The following is an 18,008-nucleotide window of genomic DNA, read 5'->3' on the forward strand; positions in this document are numbered from 1 at the left end:
TTATCGCTGAAACTAACCAATCAAAGTTCACGCCGCGCGACGACGTAGTCCAGCAGTTGCAGTGTTCGCTCGTCATGCCGCAGGCCCGGGTTCGATTCCCCATATATGCGTACAATGTGTAAATCCCATTTCTGGTGTCCCATGCTAAAAGCTCATTGCTAGAAGCGGAGTAAAACTAAACTCACTCACTCATATCTCAACGTCGTTTTACAATAAGAAACGTCTCTGAATGCACTTTATGAGTTTGCTTCTCTTCGAATCAATTTTTCAGAAATGTTTTATATACATGCTGTAAACACTCTGTCGAGTGAAAGAGTTTACATGTAAAATTACAGCCATTTTGTTCACGTGACTTTTTCACAAGGAAATTATCTCACAGCGATAAACAGCCCGGTCGCACGGAAAGCGAAACTAGGCTCCCTCTGAAAAAGACAAGCAGAAAAAACATTACCTCATACTCAAATGCCGGGACTAACAGAGACGGTGAGATAACATTTTACTGTTGATGTTTCATCATACTGTTAAAATACGGGTAAAAATCAATCGATTCCTTAACTCACCGGGTTGTTCGCTTCTGATTTGACCATTTAATAACAACTTTCGTGTCATCATAGTGTAGAATTTCAGTTTCATTCTCTTTACCGTTATAAATTCGCAGATTTAATTTCTAAGACTCTCACCATGTAGGGATACGTGGTTTTTATGCTGACTTAATTAAGGTAAGTTGTACAATAAACGTTATATTACAACCTTTCATGCAATTTATCACTTGGGGTTTATAAACCATAAATACATGCTCTGTTACAGCTGTAACATCGCTGAAACAAATATCTGCTCATGATATCGTCACAATTGTACAATCAGCTCCTCTTTTCGCAGAAATTTCTAATAGATTTTCGCCTCTATTCACTCATAATGAACCGTCGTTGGTAATAACTAGAGTACATGAACATGTGGACACTGTTAGAGCGTTAGAGGTTTGGGTCAGACAATGAAGCGCCTGGAGAGATTTGAGTCAGTGTATCTATACAAAATAGGTCTATAGCTCACAAAGAATACACACTTCCCTGGTAATGTTTCACTTTCAGTGAGTGAAGTCACTGGAGACTTAAGTTTCATAAGTCATGACTTAACTAGCTTCTATGGCAGTTGAACATCGTTATCCATGAACCCCTGGTGTTGGATGTTTGGTGTAGCTTGTGATATGACTAAGTATAAAGTTTTCAATTTACGTCAGTGTCTCTCATGTACACCACTTTGTAAAAATATTGGACCATTAATGGCAATATAAAACATTACCTGTTTTTTTCTATTACGATGCAACGTTCCTGTGCAGGCCCGTTGTCAATCAAGCGTGTTTTCAGAGATTCATTCATGTGTACACGTGCTTGACAACGGTACAAGAACAAACCTCCCAGTCATAATAGAGTACCGATTTTGTCCTCCACAAGAATATCTTGCCTTTACCCTTTGTCTCCATCTACATATATCAATCCAACAATAATGAATAGCTCAGTCATTAGCCCTGATTTTGAGGAATTTTCCACCGTCATCATAATATGAAGAGCTTCTTTGCGTTTTTAAGCACAGGAATTGTCGATGTATTCCTTGAAAATAAATAATTTCCTTATTTCTGATTGTACGAAATGGGGGTCAAATGTTGATGTAACGTTGTATAATGTATCACCTAATTTGCAGTCTTTGGGAAGCGTTCAGAAATGGTTCCATGGATATACGTATTTACAGTACACGTTCCATTTATGCTAATCCCGTTATCAAGCAAGGAATGAGTACATCATTGTTTGTTGGAACTTTAGAAGTTGGTCAGTCAATAACAAGCCATGCGCCTTTATGGATAACACCTTTTTGTGTAATTGCGTAGAGCGACGTGACAGATTATATACATTATTAAGTTGTATATCAATAAAACTTTCTCTCTTGTTAAAAGTCAAATTTCATCAGAATTAGAAGAATGTCATAATGTTCATTATGGTTCATGGCTAGAAAGTTAATAAGGGATGATAAGGCCACATATAAAAATATTCTTGTTTTTCATATACCGTCCAACCCAAAATACGACCCTGTCTTAATATTCTTTTCAGTTTTATACTCCTTCGAAAATGCAACTTTGACTCAAAATCTGCATGAGCGTTTCACAGTTTTGAATTTCCATGGGAGAAAAGGTGTAAAGTTCCCCCGAATTCAAGATGTTTTGTCATAAAATAGATTTATATGTAAAAGTTAAATCCGCCCGTAAGACACAAACACGCTTATCCCTTCCTCTCGGTACCATGAGTGAGCAAGCGCTGCTTGGGGCGATACCACGTCAGGTCAACAGGTCATACCGATAAGTGAAGTTCAGTGACCATGATGTTGGTGAAACAATAACAGTTTCTCGTGCTGGTGATTCAATGCTGACTTCAGGCACGATTTGAGTAATTCACGTATAAACAGGTAGTGCCCCGTGTTATTAACGTATCGCTTAATGGCACCTTCGCCAACATTCCATCTGAGGCTATGTTCATTTCACTACTAGCAATTGTACACAATTAGCACTCATATCGTGACCCGAAGTCATTTAAGTCTTCACATGAAGATATTCCCTTGTCTGTTTTCCAGCAAGCCAGTCCTCCTTATAAGTAAAACAAGATCGGTGCTTGGTAATTTGATTCATAGCGTTTATCATCCTAAACCACTGTTTATTGTGGATCGTTATATCAATCACTGGATTGTCTTTTTTCTGGCTCCACTATTTACAGATCGCGGTCCTACACATGAAGAAGAAATACAGGGGAAGACGATTTTTGTTCTGACCTACACTGGATGTTTTGTTTTTCATCAAGTAAAACATGCTCTGTATGAGGTTATTGTGCTGATTCTTGAACTATTGCGTCCATCTGTCTGAACTACTCTCAAACGAGCCATTTTATAACAACTCAAACACAATTTTGTTGTTGTTTTTCAAAGATAACTGTTGTCGTATTTACTGTGTTTATAGATTACGGGAGCTTAGATAATATGACTAATTAGGTTAGTGAAACCATTTACACTTTGTCCGAGGTAACGGAGATTTGGTGACATCACACGGAAGTCAGTGAGATGTCTGTGGCAAAAGTATAAATGACATGTCGTCAAACTGGAAGACTTTTTTTTAAGAGTGCAGTAAAGCTTCACCATCCGAGAATGTGCTATTTTAGCAAATTTCATTAAACTCGTCATTCGAGCTTGTTACATGTATTAGTTTAATTGTAGGCTCAAAAGACGCACAACGATACCGTTTAGTTTCTGTGAAGAACTCATTTGTAGCAGTTGAATGAATGAATGAATGAATGAATGAATGAATGATAATTGATTTGTATAGCGCCGGGCTTCCAGATTAAACATCACTGCTCAACGGCGCTTGCTGATGTGAGCTGAAAGTATGAGTTAGAATGGAGTCTTTTGTTGAACGATTTCTGATTTCCCGTTGTTGAACATTCTGCCGTTTTGGAGATGCAAAACATAGAGCCACTTCACCCATTTGCGGACGATTTCAAGCATTAAAGTCCAATTCTACATGGGGTTAAACTTGTTACAATTGCGCCATTATAATGCTTGGTTCTGTGCAAGAAACGAATGCACAGTTCTCGGAAACGTTAATGCACGTTTACGTTTGAAAATGTCAATTTACATGTAAATGTCACAAAACGGTGGTTAGTAATATACATTTTCTGTCCTGAGGAATCCTGAGCAGTCCTTTGCCTACTTAAGGCCTTTTGGCTTTTATACAGAGGTTAAGCAGAGGTTATAAAAGGTTAAGCACCAGCCTATTTCAAAACTAAGATGTGAAGCTGTGGAAAGGCTGAACTAATTGGGAAGACCAATCCACAAGTTTCAGCTGGTAAGTGTTTTAGGGATGTCATTATCATTTGCATGTACAAGTAAAGGAAATAGTGTTACAGATATGATGAAGCCGCTTTTAAAATCAAAATAACTATTCCTGTTGTGCTTATACAAGACTTTTACATTTAGATTTCACTTGTTAACAGTGACAATCATGTGACCATATAACAATCATTTCTGATTTAACTTTTCAAAAGAAGCTAACCTTTTCAGAAAAACAAGATGCATGTTTTCCAAAAGCGCATGCATCTTGTTTAAAGCAAAAGATAATACCTGCTGTAAATGGAAACACTGGATGAGTTGAGGCTGAGGAGTCTCAGTCTGCCGTCACACGTCACCCGTTCACCAGGACTAGTGAAGGTCGGGGTAGAATAGGCCTTCAGCAACCCATGCTTACCGCAAAAGGCGACTATGCTTGTAGTAAGAGACGACTAACAGGATCAGGAGGTCAGGCTCGCTGACTGGGTTGACACATGTCATCATCGGTTCCCAATTGCGCAGATCGATGCTCATGTTGTTGATCACTAATTTTCTGGTCCAGACTTGATTACGTACAGTCCACCGCCACATAGCTGAAGTATTGCTGAGTGCGGCGTAAAACGTAACTCAGTCATCTATTCACCAAGGTATCAGCAGTCGTTTGTGGGGCCGATGTCAACAAACCAATCCTAAGCAACATCAGCCTCGACATATTAGACGTTGGATTATCACTGCAGGATCACTGCCAATCACAGCTTGTCAAGCTGTACGTTGCACTTCAAACTTCAAAGTTATGTTTTATTAAGTATTGACTGATGTATCTGCTGATACCCAGTTTACTGTCGTGAAATATGATAATGCTCACTGCAGGAATAACTGGGCATTCGAAATATGAATTTGAGTCTGCATATTCTGTCGGAATTCACAACAGACTTGTAAATGTTTCTACAATTTACGTGACGTTAAAGATCTAGTTAACAGTATAGGTTCAAGTAACGTTTAGTGGTATCAGGGCAATTTCTCTTCTGGGGAGAGACAAGGGCCAACATATTGAACTCTTTGGGAATCAAACCCATTAAACCACCAGACTCACCCAACGCCTTGAAACAGAAATTAAAGAAGTTCATTAAAATGTAAAATCTTTATGATGGATTTCTTCATCTGTTCTGATTAACTTGATTATATCTGATTATCGCCAAAAACATTCCACTGGGCATGAAAGGAAATATAGTTATGACAACTGTGTGATTTCTAGCTGAAAATCGGAGATTTCACCTGGTAGTCTGTCCTAATCTGAACTGTATACTAAGGATAGAGTGATTATTTGTATGTTGTAAGTAGAGACTCCAAGGTTAAAACCAGGAAGTGGAAAGTGCTGTCAGTGACCCAGGAAATCGAAACCAGAGCCCACAAAAATGATACTATTGATTAACATATCTGCAATATGAAATATGAAAAGCCTTCAGTTAATATTTCCTTCTAAAAACACACGTGGTAATTTAAGTACAATATATGCAAGTGACAATAATCCTGAACATTAGAAACTTGACAACAATATTATTGTTGATAACTGTGAAACTGTGAAGATGGTAATTAGTATTACATTCTTTGTCCATACAGTCAGCAATGACATGTTGCTATATGCACATTGTCTTGACGACATACATTGCTAAACAAGAAGGAAACCATTCAGTATATTTCAAACATAGTTATGCAACAATGCATTACTTATCGTCTGTATTTCAACCTTGATGATAGAAATGAGACACACACCTCTTCGTAATAATGCACAGAGCATTCCTCTGTCGGATTCAGTTTTACAAGTGTCAAGTTTCTTATTTGGTTGAGTATATACATTCAGGTATCAGTTAAGGATATTACCATCCTATACCTAACAGTCAAAAACGTCTGTAATGTTATACTGCAATCTGCATATTGCAATAACGAGCCAAAATAGTGAATTAATGAAAGGTCACCATGACATGCCGATCGTGTTTTTGGATTCTAGTCAACAAGTGTCCAGTAATTTGGTTCAGCATATACACAATTTATGACTTTAGACTGCCTTCCCAGTATCTGTTTATTGTCCAGTTTGTAAGTAGGTAAAGTACATGACTATGTTCTTGTTTCTACTTATTTTAAGTGTATTTCTCTACTTTTTGCAGCCATAAGGTACACCAGGGTCCCTACAGCCAGTCGCCATGGAAACGGATAGAGTCTACGTGAATTGGAAAGGCATTGATCCTACAGGACAAACCATGAGTCTGAACCGCCTTTATAGCAGGGATTCCTGGGATCGCGACGACCCAGTGCTGTTGCACGACTTGTCTTCACATAACTGCAACTTGAGGCGCTCCATTGGAAACCACATCAACCAGACTATGGGTATAGCCGTGCCTTGTGAAGGGATGAACACGTACTTTGATGAACACTTTGACCACCAGGAGCCTATTTATAGCACAGTGAAAAGCACTGCCAAACAAAGAGCCATATGCTTCGAGAACAACTTGTTTGATGAGAATTCAACAAATCTGATAGATGATAGAAAATATTCGGTAAACGTTATCAATATGAGTGCTGATGATACTCCATGCTTGCTGCCAGAGGTGCCGAGGTCAATACCTCTTGGAAAGGCCCAAACAAACTCTAGAACAGAACTGTCTCCAGTAATGTTCCGAAATCGACCACGCCCTTGTACGTCAACGATTCAGTCAGAGAACATATATGAACCTGTGGGGAATCGCAGAGCGATCAGCGCCCCTCGGACGGTTCATAGTCAGTATATTAGCTTTGAGAGAGCGTTGTCGATGGAAGAAACACCACCAAGAATTCCTCCAAGGAATAAAATCAATCTTGACCAGCGCGACAGCTTCCTTTGCAACATGACCAGAAACGAGAGGGCTGAAAATACCAAGTCACACGACAAAAAGATATGTCTGCCAACCCAAATGCAGCCACAGACCATGGCTGGTAGATTATCTTGCCAACGCAAACAGAGTGCTAACCTTAAACCGTCTCAAGACCCAACAAGGAGCTGTTGTCGAACTTGCAAGTCGATGGGGCTGAATGACCCAGGAATATCCTTCTCAGACACTTATGTCAACATGAAGAAAGACCGACAAAGTGAGACTGGTGCTGGGTTATCGAAAGACATGGATTGGAACCTGTATATCAGTACGGTCGCGACAGAAAGAACACCTTCAAGTGGTCATGCGCTTCAAGTACAGCCGACTGCTGTGACGCAAACGTCTGATTTTGAAAACAGGTATTCTCATTACAATATTGTCTAGCACATATTCATTGCAATGCTATCTTGCACGCATTCATTCAAAAATATCCTGCACATACTTGGTTGCATGCTTGAATGCCGACTTGAATAGATTCCGAGTGTTGTCTCACAGTGAGAGTAACTCCCGAAATGATGCATGCCTCAGACGTTTATCACTACTGTTAAGCCCACAAATACGGGCATGATATGATAAACTTAGAATTAACGCCGATGAATCCAACTCACGTACGCAGGTTCCTGATATATCCAAGGGACATACTTTCCACCTCGAATGGGTGGCACCTTACGCCTGCGCTATTCATACCCCATCAACACTAGGTAAGCACTAGTTTTTGCCACTTGAATTAATAAGACATCTTTACCTTTCAGGCAGTCGAGCGTCTTGTCTCGCTCCTGCAGTATTGATACTCTTTCATCGGTGGCCACTTCCATTCACACACCAGCTTGGTTTGATGATTTGATTTCAACCAGTTTCGCTAACTATGCTGTGGGTCATCAGCGACACAGCCGCAGCATTGGCACTCTGCCAGAGTCCATAGGTAAGTACAATGCATCTTAAGATGTATATTATAACCGTAAATTTTTAAAAATGACTCATGATATGCTGTGAAAATTTTATATTTAAATGTAGTTCTTTGTATAGTTGGATAGCAATGTACAACTAATTATTTTGTAAATGCCATACAGGTTTCCATAAGTGTAAGAATGATCGTATCAAACTAAAGTATTTCGTATGATTTCAAGCATATTATAATCATGTGTTTATGTGTCACTATTACTTAGTTATGTTCTGAATAATTTTGTAATTTAAGGTAGTATGGACTTTATGAACAACATCAAAAGAGATCAACGAGTGTACTCAAAGACACATATATACCAACAAGTCAAAGCTCAGTTCAAACGAGATGGTCATATCATCATCACTGGTCGACCAGGGACGGGGAAGACAGCCATGGCCTTTCAGATTCTCCGAGATATTACTGCTGAAGGAGCAACTCCAATTGTTGTTGACACCCCGGGAGACTTTCCAGATCGCAAACCGTGTGAAAATGTCGTCATCCTGATTGATGACATGTTTGGGTCATATAAATATGAAGGCCATGACATTGACTTATGGACGAAGATACTTAAAAGGCTGGAAGGAATCTTGGATGAACAAACTAGAAAGCAGTACAGCAGTCCATCATTTTTCTTTATTTGTACGTCAAGGACGTATGTCTTGAAAGAGGCACTGCCATTTCTTGGAAAGTATAACAGCACGATCTTCAGTAGCGAGTATATCGTTGACTTGGGAAAGGAGGGTGGCTATACGAATGTGGAAATGATGAACATGTTAGACAATCACACGAAGGAAGGAATGATGCGTGGCCGTACAATCGATCGAGCAGAGAAAGAAGACATCGTTCACTGCGGTACATATGCATTCCCACAAACATGTCAGCTCTTTACAGTAAGTCAACAACTGCCTGGAAAGCCATTACTTTTCTTCCAATGGCCCGTGAAGTATCTGGTGGATATTCTTGAGCCCCTGTACCTCAGTGACAAGATGAAGTTTGTTGCTTTGCTCTTGATTGCAATCTATAGGAACAAACTGGACATCACACTGCTTTCAAATGACAAGAATGTTGACGACGATTTTAAGGAAAGCGTCCAACTTGCTTTGAAGTACGCAGACGTGAAGGATCCCACATTAAAGCCGTCAGAAATCTATCAAGTTCTCAAGATACTGACTGGAAGTTTTATAGTATTGGACGGAGATTCCGTTTCCTTTCTTCATCCAGTCATATACGATGCTGTAGTCTACATCATCGGTGAGAGAGATTCTGAATTTGTCCTGAAACACAGCACAATGAGATTCATCTACGACAGAGTCAGATTGATTCCATCAACTGAATCCGGAACGGCCTCACGACCTACAGAAGGGGACAGGTCACATTTTTTTCTCCATTTGTCACCAGCTCACTTCCAAATGTTGGCAAAACGTTTTGGGCAAGAAATATCAGCGGGGCATTTTGCACTCGTTTGTGCGCATGAAGCATGTGCACTTCCTGAGTTTGTGACGATCTTGTTTGAGTACCTTAAGCGTAAAGGGCGAGTGGCACGACCAGTTTCAAAACTCTCCAAGAGACTGGGAGCGAGATGTACAATCCACAATTCTGACGTCATGTATGGTGGCAAGTTCCTGTATTGGACGGTATGGAACAAATCAATGGAGCTTTGTAAGATCTTCCTCGGGAAATTGTTCTTCACAAAGAGAGAACGATGTCAAGCTGTCATAGGATGCGCTCTATCTGGAAATGTCAAAGCAATGTCACTTCTGTTGGATTCACTGGGATCCGACCATGCCACGTACGAGCTTGATTCATCATTGCCCTACCTAATGACGGACCATCCAGAACGTGTACAGAAGCTTGTCCTGCAGATAGTAATCCTCGGTTCGACGCCACTTCACATTGCATCAGAGAGAGGCCGACTTGGAATCGTGAAGCTTCTGCTATCAAGAGATTATGACATCAATGAAAAGGGACCAAGGGTTGCCGCAACACCACTCCACTACGCATGTCAAGGTGGCCACATGGATGTTGTTTGTCACCTACTGCAGAATGGAGCTGACATCAACAGTCCTGACTGGGTGTGCAGGACTCCATTGCATTGGGCTGCGTCTTGTGGAGAGTCAGACGTCGTTAAGATCTTAACGTTCAACAATGCCAATCTTGATGTAAAGGATGATGAAGGGCTGACTCCACTTCATTGCGCAGCATGGGGTGGACATTTGCAGACATGCATTACTCTCTTGAATGGCGGGGCCTCACCTAAAGTTCGGACATGCTATAACAAGACTCCCTTGGACATCAGCATCGATGACAGCTTCAGAAGAAAGTTCCAAGACACAATCGGTATTTTGAAGGTTTTTTGGTAAATGTATTTTTTCCTCTAGCGGCTGTAGAGCAATAAAACTGACATGATAATTTTGTTCCTTCACTGAAAAAGAAATTATGGAACTGAAACATCGTGGCCAAAGCCAAATTCACATTGCTTACAACTAATACAGAGTTAATGTTAAAAACTGATGAAGGAGTTAGCATGCGCTCTGAGACGTTGTGTTGTCCACAAATATATAAGTTGATATCCATAAATCTGACTTTTCATACATACAGCGATTTCCACGACGCGTCAGATCTTGGCGTCAGAATGCCTTATGTCTTGTACGTTGTTTCAGTTTTCGACTTTGATTGCTACGTGGACAATTCCGGGCAGGCTGCATACAGGGTTGGACTCCGTGGACCATTAATTCTGTCGGTTGCAGCGTCAGCAATAATGATCAAGAGAACGAGGAATCATGAAATACTGTTCGAGTGGTCCTTCCGGTCAATCAGGCGGTTTGGCCACACTGAAATATCTTTCAAGTTTGAGGCTGGCAGAAACTGCGAGACTGGGGAAGGGGTGTTCATCCTGCTCACGATAGATGGCGCTGACATCATGGAATGCATCAGAATGAGACTGAAGTCACAAGAAGAATCCACAGAACCGGATCTGTTGATACACAGGAGGGCGCCGCCTGTCTATTAAAGGGTCAGATTTGTGCACTTCAAATCCGCAGTGCCTTTAACGACAAACCAACTTTTCCAAGAACAGTCCACTTAAACATTTGTTGCCAATGCGCCAGATATAACTTCCAATGAAATTTAGACAGGCTGACAGGTAGGACAATTCAAATTGTTCCTGACATTAAAAACATAACATAGACAGTTTAGATTTAGACAGACATATCAAATGGTGTCATAAAGATGTTTCTGACGTAAGAAGCATAAGATTCCAGGATTCAGCATTTATACACACATTTCGTGTCAAATGGTGTCATAAACAGCCTGGTAGAGTAAGTCAAACCTCTTGAAATGAAAATTGTGCCTCTTCGTATTATTATGCATTTTTATGTACCAGCGGAGAGTGTGTAAATAGTCAGTTGTATAACAACTATATTAACCTACACATAAAACGTGAAATGTTTTCCCCTCTTCCCTGAAGAAAATTTGGTTCCTTACAACTGATGATGGTTATGAGTTACGACATCAGTTGTTGGTAGACACACTTGATTACCTGTTAATGTTCTCGATAACAGGAATTGTTGTGCATAATGTCAGTATTGAGACTGCCTTGTCCTCAATGGATTTCTACTCACCACCGTTATACACCTGGAATATCGCTCCAGGTGGCGTTAAACGACAAACGCTTAAAAACATTGCTTTTCCTGAGCATTTAACCTATACAGTCTTGGTAAGGATACGCTGAAAATGTTTATGTCTTCTTAAACTTTGCGCAGTTTGAACACTGAGACAAGGTTTTTGTTTCGTTGTTTATATTTTTATTATTAAGGATTGGTAGATCATTGAACCAGAGGTTGAAAGATTAAGATTAGGTATAGGTCAGACTCGGTCACGGAGGAATGGTCACATAATGAATGGTAGAGGTGATGTCAAATATAGGACTTTGAGGCACAGATAATAAGGTAGTCTAGTACCAATGGGCGTTTTATTGATACTTATCCCTCACTTTAATTGCTGTCTGCTTATTCTGGGCAGATTATGCCCTTTAACTTATAATGTACAGTTCACTATGTATAATGCCCCTGGTTATGACACCAATCCGGTTATGACGTCAGTTTTTGCTAGTATGGATTTCCACCGATTTCATGGATGTTACATTAAAATGCCAATGCCACCGCCACACTTTCTCAGAACAAATGTTCCCGCCCCCTTGTAATGCCACTTTTTGTGCCAAATGACGGACTTTGCAAGTTGGTTGGTCTGATCAGCAGAATCCTCAGTGTGTGTACGGAGTGAAGTAATGCTTTTTTATCATCTGCTTCCTTGGTTATATTGCCACCATGCTTATAACACCAAGATGACGTTATAACCGGGTAGACTACATGTAGATCGTTGTTCATTTATGTAAGGCTCTTTATCACTGGCTTCCCCAGTTATTTTGCAACCCTGGTTATAAGGCCATAAGTGATCCTATACCAATGGTGACGTTATATGTAGATTGTTGTTTATTTATGTACAGTTCCTGGGACGTCTTTTTCAAATTTTTAATTCGTCCAGGACGTTCATGTGTGTTTTGTATTCCAAACTACGGCTGTGCGGTGATTACCTCCCTTCAACTGTTACCCGACCAAAACGCATTCGCATTAGTGTTGTCACGTATATTTTTCCCGGGACCACGTTACTGTGTAACATTTGAGTTTGAAAGGTGAAAAAAACATTGTCTGTTCTTTCCGCTAAAGTCTAGTCCATCGTACCATTCCAAAATATGACACAGACATGTATTAATATCTTACATGAATCATAACATATGGTATGGATACTAAGTTCTCAGGAAATATGAATCAGCATAGGGGAGATGGGGCTTGCGGGGAAGAAATGGGGGGGGGGGGGGGGGAGGGGATTTGTAAATTTGCTATGATAACAATGAAGTTTCATTTTTCCTTAAACACTCCTCGTACTCTTTTTTTAAAATGTTGCTTGAAATAAATTTGTTCTGAATCTCTTATTAAAACGTTATCTTTGCCCGGTATTTTAAAAGTATTTACTGTCTTACTGCAGCTGTTTATCTGACACGGGTTTCGTACAGGCAATGATTTGATTGAATGTGTTTTATGAAACAGTCGTTTAACAAGGAATCGAGGTTGTTTGTGAACTCTTTAACTCTACTTTGAGGTCCGGGTAGGTGGTATCGATTTCATTTGGGTAGTGGAGATATTTCCTGCTGAACTCATTGAATATTCTCGAAGAAGAACTTAAATGTTTCAAATTATATCTAGCCTCCGTGCTCCATTTACCCCAAGAGTTTTAATCAGGTTCTCGTTGAAGGTACATAGTATTAATTTACATTGACCGTTGACATTCAAATGTTACTATTCAAGATTTGAATGCAATAGATGTGAAGTTTCGTTTTGTGTATATTTTTATCACAAAAACTTCTCATGAGCTTCATGTATATATTCCTGAAATACATTTCTAATTCTACTGTCAAATGTTTATGTTGGCATTCGCTACAGAACTGCTGACAGGCAGCTCATGCTTGTTGAAATATACGGCTCGGTGGGATAGCCTTGTGGGTAAAGCGTTTGCTCGTCACGACGAAGACCCGAGTTCGATTTCCCAGATTTAGTGGTGTGCCCCGCCGAGATATTGCTGGAGTAGTGCTAATGGCGGCGTGAAACTAAACTCAGTTACTATATCCGGATTTCGTAGATGAATGGTTGTGATGTCGGTTACGGAATTAACTGGTCTCGACATATTTTACAGAACACCGTCGAGCAGATTTAATTTGCCAGAATACAACGTTAGGCAATAAGCAAAACAAAACGATAGAATTCGAAGCTGATTGCGAAAGTGTTTGCTCAACCGAAAACATATATCTTATTGTTGTTTACTTTCTACAGCGAGAGCGGACTGCCTTGCTCATTTCCAATCGGCTAAATTTGTCAAGGATATTAGGCTTGATACGCGTGCTAAGAAAGTAACTTTTAGAATTCTGGAAGCGGATCTTTGTAAAATAAGAGGAGCAACTGCACCCCAAATATTTCACAAAAACCTCAGCCAAAGTCAGCGTTGAATGTACAGCTTGATCCATGTAAGGTGAAATGTGGCTTAAAGTAACTTTGTTTTATTTTTTAACTTAAAGATGCAGTGCTATATTAAGTAGAACTCTACACCTACACCGGGCTTATGATACTTTGACTGAGATACCATGTGATAGTCCAACCTGGACACCCTTCTCACACACATTACACTGACTCCGACCCTTGAAGATCCGGGTTAGAAGTATTGGTTTTCACACACCCATGCTTGTCGTGACTAACGGGCGACTAACGGGACCGGGTGGTCAGGCTCGCTGACGTGATTGACACATGCCGTCGTATCCCAGTGAGGTCGATGCTCGTGCTGTTGATCACTTGGTTGTCTAGTTCAGACTCGACTTTTCACGTACCGTCACCGTACAACTACAGTAGTATAACAAACACAACCAAGCCTTTCGTCAGTTTATTCATGTAGGACAGCAGGCTGTCAGCTGTCAAGTAGGACAGCATGCAGGGTAAGAACAAGTACCATCTTTTATCGCCTTTTGGTATGACAAACGCCATTGGGGATTCAAACGCCGTTCTTCCGCCCATCCCCACCTACCAGGACAGATATAGGCGTATAACAGTACGTATGCATTAATATTGTACAATATCGACCTCCAGTGGGGTAACCCTCCTATATAAAGTGACTTAGTTTAGTTTTACGCCGCATTCAGCAATATTCCAGCTATATGGCGGCGGTCTGTACATAATCGAGTCTGGACCAGACAATCAACTGATCAACAGCATGGGCATCGATCTTCGCAACTGGGAACCGATGACATGTGTCAACCAAGTCAGTGAGCCTGACCACCCGATCGCGTTAGTCGCCTCTTACGACCAGCATAGTCGCCTTTTATGGCAAGCATGGGTTGCTGAAAGCCTATTCTACCCTGGACCTTCACGGGTCCTCTATAAAGTCATGTCGTATCAAGGTGTCACGATAGCCCTGTGTGGTAATAAATCTGCCACAGGTCAGCTGGGTGTTTGTACGAGTGCGCTATCATGGAGGCCTGCCCGGCTGCCGCTCCTGCTGCATTGATTTACAATGTAACTGGGGACGTATTTACAATGTAACTGGGGACGTATTTACAATGTAACTGAGGAAGTATTAGTCATTCACAAACTACTCTGATCGAATATTTATTAAGACCTGCTCTTTTTGGGGGTACATTACACACGTGACGTCATATTTTAACGATTATGCTTCATGTGAGGATGAACTCCTAAAATCAGAGACAGTACTCGCATTCAAAAACATTATTTCGAACAGTTACTTTTTTATGTATGTACGTGTGCTCACACAATCATTACCTCACAGCCGCGCACACCTACATACATACATATATACGTGCATACACACACATTCTCCCTCTTTCTCATACACACACCCTCACACACATATGTACATGCATACATGAACACGCACACACACACATACACACGTACATACATACATACATACATACATACATACATACATACATACATACATACATACATACATACATACATACATACATACAAAAAATGATGCATGACACAAATTACAAGTGCACTCTACGTGAGAACCATCACATTCCGCACAATCGTAATATCAAACAGTGGACCCTATGATAAGCCTGAACCATCCAAACATTCAATGTGTGACTCAATGGAAAATGCACAAATGAAGGGGCGAAGCAAACGGGCACTGTATATAACATAAACTACGGAGGTGTTAATATACATCACAAATTGTCTTAAGGTAGGCTTGCTTTAATTGTCTTGTCCTGAAATCGGCCCGTGTGTGAGCGCTTATAATGAGTGAATGGGTAATATGGTTTTGCGCCTTTTTAGACACAACCCACAAATATCTCGACAAGGACACTATAAATTGTTTTGACGCAACGAAGGTGAGATGCGGTGAAATGTAGTTTCAAGTAGTATTTGAGAATACTTGAGAATATGTCGCTCATTAGTGTAACGACGTGCGTGCGCATACGTGTGTATGTGTGCGCATGTGTGGCTGCTTGTACGCGTCCTATAAAGTGGTAGCTTACTGAGATGCCATGCCGCAGGTAAGCATCAAACATTATGCTAACTCCGAGCCGACCAGTCCTTCCTGTGCCCATTAATGCCAAGCACCAGGTAGAGAGTGTATAGTGGCCGGGGATTGAACCCGCGACCATGTAGGGGAATCAAACCTGGGCTACTGACGTTATGAGCAACAATTTAACCACTAGGCTATCCACCGCCTGGTCAGTACATAAATTTAAGTGCTGACTGAGTTTTATTTAAGTGATGCTCAGTAATATTCCAGCTACACCTACATACATACATATATACGTACATACACACACACATTCTCCCTCTCTCTCATACACACACCCTCACACACATACGTACATACATACATGCACATGCACGCACACACACACACACACACCCATACATACATACACACACACACATACACACATACACACATACACACACATACATACATACATACATACATACATACATACATACATACATACATACATACATACATACATACACATACAATATATCAGCTATATAGCGACGGTCTGTAGTTTAATTTAAGTGGTTCTCAGCAATATTCCAGCTATATGGGGGCGGTCTGATATAATCGAATCTCTACATAATGAACAATATCGAGACGTGTAATATCACGGTTCCGAACCTGTAAAGATGTACATGAAACGGATGTAATGATATCTGAAACACATAGTTTATTTAGAGTAGAAAAGGAGACGCATTGCACACGTGATAAACTATGCCTATAATACATATTTCAGTATGACAATATATACTTCAGTATGATATATACTTCAGTATGATATATACTTCAGTATGATATATACGACGAGTATTCAACATATGAGTCATATATGTCGCGATGTACACAGCAATCACGACATCCAGTTCCAAAGGTGCAGGTGCACATCTATATGAAGCCTTAACGTTGTTAATACGTGTTCAGAGTCACGATTCAGTGTGTACGTTTCACAGCGACCATGGCCAGGGACTGCAATAGACCAGCGAGCCGGAAGTAGTCACACAGTTTTAGTAAATGCTGCGAACTAGGTCAAGCAGCTGGTTGCAATGTCCTGTTGTCTTGGTGATTTGACTCTGCATTAGTAACAAAGTCAACACTGATGCTGTAAATCAACTACCAGATGGGAAATATTCAGATTTCATATGTGCCCTTACCAGATTACATTTTGAAATGGTGTATGTTAGATACCGTTCGTACATGTCTGTCAGTGATCTTCACTTACCTGAGTAGAATAACACCGTCAATATGCGGCAGTAAATTCAATTATACATCAGTTGAAGGGTCCTATTGCACAAAGCGATCCTAGCCCTAAGACGGTCGTAACTTCCTACTGTATCATAGATCTTAGTCTTAGTTCTACGATCGTCTTGTTGAACGTAGCCCAGGGCCTAGATTATCAAAGCTTTCTTAGCGCTAAGACAGTTCTAACTGCCATACATTCACATTAACTTGACTGTATTAGTGCTACGAGAGTTTCGAAAATCTGTGCCCAGGGTGCCATTGTCCAAAGCAACCTCAGAGCTACGGCTGTCGGATGTCAATGTTAAGGCATGGGAGGTCCGATGAGCCTAGCACTAAGACCGCTCTATACAACGACACACTGGTTACCTTATACAACATAGATTGACAGGGGAATTTGGTCGTCGTCATTTGGCAGACCAGAATAGGCCCCTCTTATTTCTAAATGAATATGATTATCACCGACTTTGTTCCTGTTACCACTGACATCGTATGGGATTGTGCGGTTGTAAATTTATGGTTTTATACAGGCTTCCTGACATAGAGATTTAGGGGTTGACTACATATTGTTTCAGTTATAGAGTCCACAAGTAACAACGATTAAACGTAAAATAACTAGTACTCATTACAGTTTACAGGAGATGCTCAGCGTGGGCGTGGAATGTAATCCTCGCTGATGTCTTGAAGAGGGGCATCAGTAGTATGTGTTTCACGAGACCTTCATGTTACATTTCAATACAAAAGTTTTGTGTGACAGAAAATAAACCGAAATATCAAATGAGACAGAAGTGTATTTATAACAGTAAATAAACCTTCCTGACGTGTTACTGTATCCTGTTCCCTCGATGGTTCCAATAACAAACACATGCAGGGACATATTCATCTGACATCCTTTTTCAAATAATACTTCTAAATGTACCTAAAGTGAG

At 40.5% G+C, this 18,008-nt stretch overlaps 1 protein-coding gene across 1 annotated transcript; it reads left to right on the plus strand.

Annotated features, from left to right (window-relative positions):
- The first annotated feature begins 454 nt into the window (after window positions 1–454).
- Window positions 455–12,690, plus strand: LOC137270137 (uncharacterized). Its single transcript, XM_067803929.1, has 5 exons — window positions 455–483; window positions 6,027–7,126; window positions 7,520–7,689; window positions 7,963–10,047; window positions 10,371–12,690. Exons 2-5 carry the CDS (start codon window positions 6,063–6,065, stop codon window positions 10,718–10,720), a joined length of 3,669 nt encoding a protein of 1,222 aa, XP_067660030.1. The 5' UTR covers window positions 455–483; window positions 6,027–6,062; the 3' UTR covers window positions 10,721–12,690.
- The last annotated feature ends 5,318 nt before the right edge of the window (window positions 12,691–18,008 follow it).

This window comes from Haliotis asinina, unplaced genomic scaffold (assembly GCF_037392515.1).
Source record: "Haliotis asinina isolate JCU_RB_2024 unplaced genomic scaffold, JCU_Hal_asi_v2 scaffold_47, whole genome shotgun sequence".
NCBI classification, from domain to species: Eukaryota; Metazoa; Mollusca; class Gastropoda; order Lepetellida; family Haliotidae; genus Haliotis; species Haliotis asinina.

What these genes read in the sequence shown, in the direction of transcription:
- LOC137270137 (XM_067803929.1), top strand. Translation starts at nt 6,063, where the DNA reads ATGGAAACGGATAGAGTCTACGTGAATTGGAAAGGCATTGATCCTACA. An exon ending in ACGTCTGATTTTGAAAACAG is followed by an intron (nt 7,127 to 7,519) that starts GTATTCTCATTA and finishes TTTACCTTTCAG; the next exon opens with GCAGTCGAGCGTCTTGTCTC. An exon ending in AAAGTTCCAAGACACAATCG is followed by an intron (nt 10,048 to 10,370) that starts GTATTTTGAAGG and finishes ACGTTGTTTCAG; the next exon opens with TTTTCGACTTTGATTGCTAC.